Source organism: Xenopus tropicalis, chromosome 1 (genome assembly GCF_000004195.4).
Source record: "Xenopus tropicalis strain Nigerian chromosome 1, UCB_Xtro_10.0, whole genome shotgun sequence".
Classification (NCBI taxonomy): Eukaryota; Metazoa; Chordata; class Amphibia; order Anura; family Pipidae; genus Xenopus; species Xenopus tropicalis.
Window position 1 is genome coordinate 106555436 of NC_030677.2, and position 5978 is coordinate 106561413.

Sequence of the window (5978 nt, forward strand, 5' to 3'; positions counted from 1 at the left end):
GGCGCTAAGGGGAGACGTGCGTGTGACGTCACGAGGATGAGAAGAAGAGCCCTGGGGCGCAGCAGAGGAAGCTGGTGGTGGTAGGAGCAGGGGGACGCTGGGGAGGACACTGGAGGAAGGTAAGGGGCAGCTGGAGGATGTTGGGGAGGATGTTGGGGGGGCTGAAGGATGTTGGGGGGAGCTGAAGGATATTGGGGAGGATGTTGGGGGGAGCTGGAGGATGTTGGGGGGGCTGAAGTATGTTGGGGAGGATGTTGGGGGAGCTGAAGGATGTTGGGGGGGAACTGAAGGATGTTGGGGAGGATGTTGGGGGAGCTGAAGGATGTTGGGGGAGCTGAAGGATGTTGGGGAAGCTGAAGGATGTTGGGGAAGCTGAAGGATGTTGGAGGAGCTGAAGGATGTTGGGGGAGCTGAAGGATGTTGGGGGGAACTGAAGGATGTTGGGGGGAACTGAAGGATGTTGGGGGGGCTGAAGGATGTTCGGGGGAGCTGAAGGATGTTGGGGAGGATGTTGGGGGGGGCTGAAGGATGTTGGGGGGAGCTGAAGGATGTTGGGGAGGATGTTTGGGGAGCTGAAGGATGTTGGGGAAGCTGAAGGATGTTGGGGAAGCTGAAGGATGTTGGGGGAGCTGAAGGATGTTGGGGGAGCTGAAGGATGTTGGGGGGAACTGAAGGATGTTGGGGGGAACTGAAGGATGTTGGGGGGGCTGAAGGATGTTCGGGGGAGCTGAAGGATGTTGGGGAGGATGTTGGGGGGGCTGAAGGATGTTGGGGGGAACTGAAGGATGTTGGGGGGAACTGAAGGATGTTGGGGGGGCTGAAGGATGTTCGGGGGAGCTGAAGGATGTTGGGGAGGATGTTGGGGGGGCTGAAGGATGTTGGGGGGAGCTGAAGGATGTTGGGGAGGATGTTGGGGGGGCTGAAGGATGTTGGGGGGAGCTGAAGGATGTTGGGGAGGACGCTGGGGGGAGCTGGAGGATGTTGGGTGGATGCTGCAGTGGGGAGCAGCCCATAGTAGGGGGACGACCAGCAATGTCACTGACATGTACACGGTTTAACTTTGTCATGCTGCTAAAAAAAGTCAAGTACTCTTGGGTCATACAAAACATTTTTTAACAGTTCAAACTGAGATTTTATGCCATTTGCCAATAACAAAGATGGCTTTCTCCCCAATTTTGCCTCACGATTTCCACTGTACCCAGGCTAATACAGACATAATGCACGTAAAGTAGGAAGAGACGTCCCCCTGGAGCTCCGCCTACATTCTCCTACTGAAGACGTAGTTTCCGCTTTCCTTCTTTCCTTTTCTAATCAGTCGGCCGCCGTGCGGGTGGGTATACTGCCTGGCTGTGTCCGTACTAATAGAAAGTTGGCACTGGGGTATCTGTGCGGGTTGACATAGTGTGAGGGAGATGACTGGGCCCTGGCTGTCCCCTCTTTACTTATCCCCTAGCGCTTTGCTGCTACAAGAGGAGCCTTGCCGGCCGCGTTGCACGCAGGAGCGCATGGCGTGCAGCGAGATTAGGCCGTGTGCCCAAAGCCAGCTTCTTCAGTGTGCTTATTAACATACACATAAATGATTGCCTGTCTCAGTTAGGGCTGCGATCGTACATCCTGGTTTATTTATACATCTTTGAATACATCTGAGTAGCGTGGCTTTATAGCAAGTTACAAACTAATATTGATGGAAGCGGTCACTCATATTGGGGCCTGGGTAGTATAGGAAACGGCAGGGAAAGTGAATTATATGCCACTTCTTACAGGCCAAGAGTAGTAATCTCTTGTTGGGCAAACCAGGTACTGCTAGATGGGTGCATAATAGTCGTGATGTACTTTATTAAACTAATAAAGTTTTAACTTTTTTAGTAAAAGTATTACAAGTTGGCTATTTCTATAAGGGTGTTCTCAAAGCGTGTAGTTTTCATCTAAAAATAGCCTACTTAGTTAAAAAATTAGAGAAACTGGAAGAATCTGGAGGTTTTGTAGCACTTGTATGTATAGTATGGGGCTGTTCATGCAAATGTATTTTTGCAACAGATTACTGCAATATGTTATTGTTTGAACTATCAGTATGTATTGTTTGGGTTGCAGCCTTTGAATTTAGTATATAAACTTTTAATACATAAAAGCAAAATGTTCCGTTATATCCAGATAGGCCATTTAAACATTAAAAGAATATGTAAAGTTACTTTACCAGGTTCACAAATGTTCTGTGGGGAACTTTTCCAAGAACAGTTGCTCTTCTGTGTGGTATTCTTTCCCTTTGTTTTTTAATATTTATATGTGGTTAAAGGAATGGGCAGTCATCAATTTACTGTAAAGCTGCTAGACCAAATGTGTGCAGTGCCATGTTTTATTTAAGCATTAAAATCTAAAGCCACCAACCTGATATAAACAACATATTGTTTGAGTTTTGGCAATTTTTCCCATATTTGGAAAGCCTTATCTTAGTTTATTTTATTTTTTTTAATGATAAACTTATGTTAACGCTAAACATTTAGAGAGACCTGGAGGATACATTGTACTCTGTTTTAATTTACAGGCAGTGTAATCAGAATTTTGTTTAATGTAAATATGCATCCTTGCATTCTGTCTGTTCATACTGGAGGTGTCAAACTGTTTCAGTACTCCTTCTATATTGGCATGGGCTAAAATAACCTTGTATAATAGAAGTGTTAACCTTTACAAATGTGTTTTTTTTTTTTTTTAACTAAACTGTATTCTTAGCAGTTTTTTTTCTTTGTGTCCGTACAGTAAACGGGAAGATGCAAATCTTTGTTAAAACCCTTACTGGGAAAACAATCACCCTTGAGGTTGAGCCCAGTGATACTATTGAAAATGTGAAGGCCAAAATCCAGGACAAGGAAGGTATGTTGAATGTTTATTTTTTATTTAGATCCATTCTGGACAGCTATGTAATGCAGAGAGAATATGAATGTCAAGAATTAATGTAGAAATGCACTATAGATTTATTACTGTAAATGAGCACTTAGGGGGAGATTTATCAATGTTCGAGTTTTTTTAGCACAAAAAAAAAATCAAACTTGAATTCGAGTTGTGGTTCAAAAACTCGAAGTGTAAATAACTGGAATACTTGGATGTAAAAATACACCATCCAAAAGCTATGGAAGTTGTCCTAGGCAAAGGCAAGTCATATTTTCAATTGCGATATTATAGCTTTTATTGAGTTTATAAACTCGAAAGTTTGAGGTAATTTAGTTTTTTTTCTTATAATCGCATAAGGTTACCTCATTAATAAATAAGCAAGTATTCGATGTGTGTGTTCAATTTAGAAAAACTTGATTTCACAAACTCGAAAATTGATCAATAAGCCCATTAGTGTCTGCAAGAAGCACTGTTTTTCATTTATGAAAACCAGTGTATTGCAACAAAGCTAAAATAAAGAATTTTGGTCTAAAGGGTACATTCTATTCCATCAAAATGAGTACTTGGGATATCATTAGATAAGTCATTAGATTCTTAAGCCATGATATAATGTGAAGAGAGTGGGTTCAACAAAGAATTATAATCAGTTGTTGGGGCCTATTGGAGTTTTAAGCTATTACTGCATCCTAGTAGGATGAAGGGGAACAAATTTGTGAAATGGGATCAAGAGTAATTTCCGTAAAAGAGAATGTTTTTCACGATAACCAGATTACCATGGGTAAATGTTTTTTTCTTTCTGTTTAAACTGTGGTCTGTAAATATAGTTTTTGACATAGCATTATTGTCCCTTCCTGAATCTTTCAAGAGGATTTTTCCCTCCTTAGCGATATTCCTTCAAAGCATGTCACTTTTTTTTTTCCTCCCTCAGGTATTCCCCCTGACCAACAGCGTCTGATCTTTGCTGGTAAACAACTTGAAGATGGACGCACCCTATCTGATTATAACATCCAGAAAGGTACAGTGCTTCATATACTAAAAAGAGAATTTGTTGACAAAGTACATAGTGAATAGAATGATAGAAAAATAATAAAATACATGGGGATTGCAATTATATTTAATGGTAAAATCATTACAGAAATGCATTCACATTATCTTTAGTTGTCCCCAACTAAATAAATAACTGTGGTTGAAAATGCATCATAATTGTTTATATAACCTACTGAAGTTTACAGAAATCATTTAATCCTATACTGATGTGGCATCTGTTTTCTAAATTGCAGAGCCTCTAGCATGGGGTATTTCGGATAACATTCCTTTCTATGAAGCTGCATGCTTTAAGGCTACTTAAACTAAAATGGCAATGTCTCCTTCAAATGCCTTCCTATTGGCAATTTACAGTGTAAAACATATGAATCTTTGGCTTTCCGAAATCGCCCGAAATTTCGACTTCGGAAAGCTGACTTGGCGCACATGTTTTGTAGCTGGCAATTTACATTATTGCCAGTTGGAAGGCATTTGGACAAGATTGGGCGCCTTAAAGACCCGTTTTGCATTCAGTTGGTCTCTATGCTGATTTCCTAATAGGTCTTGTATATGTTTTAAAGTACTTGGTCAGTTACATATTCTTTATGATCTAAGGCCCAATGTATCAAAAAGTGCATCATTTATGACTCGCTCAAGTTATTTAAAAAAGTCTGTATAATATGTATAATTCTTAAATCTTTCAAAATGTTTGTGTCCCAAATTATATTAGTTTATAGTGTTTAATATTTTCATTTCTTAAACTGAACTTCAGAGTCCACTTTGCATCTGGTGTTGCGTCTGCGTGGTGGTATCATTGAGCCTTCCCTTCGCCAACTTGCTCAGAAGTACAACTGTGACAAAATGATTTGCCGCAAGTAAGATTTTTGTGCTCTTGATCTTAGGAGAATGAATGCTCATAATTTTTAAACGAGTTTACAGTACAACCTAACATGCTAGAAACAGGTTATTTCTGTATAGGTAATTTTTCAAACTTATTCTAAACTGCTGAATAAATTGTATAGTATATTAAGTATAGCTTTTTCTTTACGTATTTGATAGTGTAAGGGCTAATGGTTGGTTTTGTAGTTTGCTAGATGCTGGCTAGTGAAAAGCATGTAGCTGAGTCCAGCAATAGATGCACCATTCTCATGATGATTTATCTTTCAGGTGCTATGCCCGCCTTCACCCTCGTGCTGTAAATTGCCGTAAGAAGAAGTGTGGTCACACCAATAACCTGCGTCCCAAGAAGAAGGTCAAATAAACTGACCTTTGCATCTATTTTGATTGTTGATAACAAATAAAAAAAAAACAGAAGACATTTTTGCTGCTTGATTATTTTTGCCCTTTAAAACATACATTTCAACAGTTCAGTATAAGTATGTGTATATATTTGTTAGAATTGATAGTTCTGTATATGCGTATATGAACTGGGCTTTAGCAGTCATTGTTTTTAAAGCAGGCTAGGTACAAACAAATTACCTCCCACAGCTTCCAGTTGTGATATGCTAATAAGTCACAATGGAATTGGGCTAGTAGTCTGGTTATATGTGGGCAGCCAAGCAAGGTAAAAAAAAAAAATTTGGGAAAATTCCCAAGGTTTTCTTTTTTTTCCAGTACAGAGATATTCTAAATCACTAACAGCAAAAGGTGGGATTCTGTAAATTTTGCAGGAAGCTTACATAGTTCAGGGATGCCTTGCTGGCCCTTCCAATTTTTTGTTTTTTTTGCCACCAGCCCAGGATAGTTGCAGTTTTTGTAATGCCCATGTTTTTCATTGGTTAGAGTGCTTTCATGTGAAATCTATAAAATGTCCAACCTACTATAAACAAAAACAAATATGGCAGGTTAAAAAAAAAAAAAAAAAAAAAGTACTTATAACCCATACCATGGTGTGGTTGTAGATCTGACAGCATCTGGCACAGTAAGGGTGAGGCCAATGCCACATGGGGGCTGATCTTGGCCTGTGGAAAAGCGCAGGCTGAGAATCGGCCCCATGCCAACATTAGCTTTCTTTGCCTGCACCCGGGACTATTACGCCAGCCCAGGTGCAAACACATGCAACGGATATT

At 40.4% G+C, this 5978-nt stretch overlaps 1 protein-coding gene across 3 annotated transcripts; it reads left to right on the plus strand.

Moving 5' to 3' along the window:
* The first annotated feature begins 1302 nt into the window (after positions 1 to 1302).
* Positions 1303 to 5227, plus strand: uba52 (ubiquitin A-52 residue ribosomal protein fusion product 1). 3 transcript variants are annotated; one of them, NM_001005123.1, is made up of 5 exons: positions 1303 to 1330; positions 2755 to 2868; positions 3815 to 3901; positions 4682 to 4784; positions 5077 to 5227. In NM_001005123.1, the coding sequence occupies exons 2-5, from the start codon at positions 2766 to 2768 to the stop codon at positions 5168 to 5170; spliced, it is 387 nt and encodes a 128-aa protein (NP_001005123.1). In that variant the 5' UTR covers positions 1303 to 1330; positions 2755 to 2765; the 3' UTR covers positions 5171 to 5227. The 3 variants fall into 3 exon arrangements, with proteins under 3 accessions (NP_001005123.1, XP_012819998.1, XP_017947893.1); XM_012964544.2 differs by lacking the exon at positions 1303 to 1330 and adding an exon at positions 1332 to 1351; XM_018092404.1 differs by lacking the exon at positions 1303 to 1330 and adding an exon at positions 1333 to 1797.
* The last annotated feature ends 751 nt before the right edge of the window (positions 5228 to 5978 follow it).

Excerpts from the sequence above, each read along its gene's own strand:
- uba52 (NM_001005123.1), top strand. The coding sequence starts at position 2,766 with ATGCAAATCTTTGTTAAAACCCTTACTGGGAAAACAATCACCCTTGAG. Across the intron at positions 2,869-3,814 it reads CAAAATCCAGGACAAGGAAG|GTATTCCCCCTGACCAACAG; the intron begins GTATGTTGAATG and ends TTCCTCCCTCAG. Across the intron at positions 3,902-4,681 it reads TGATTATAACATCCAGAAAG|AGTCCACTTTGCATCTGGTG; the intron begins GTACAGTGCTTC and ends ACTGAACTTCAG.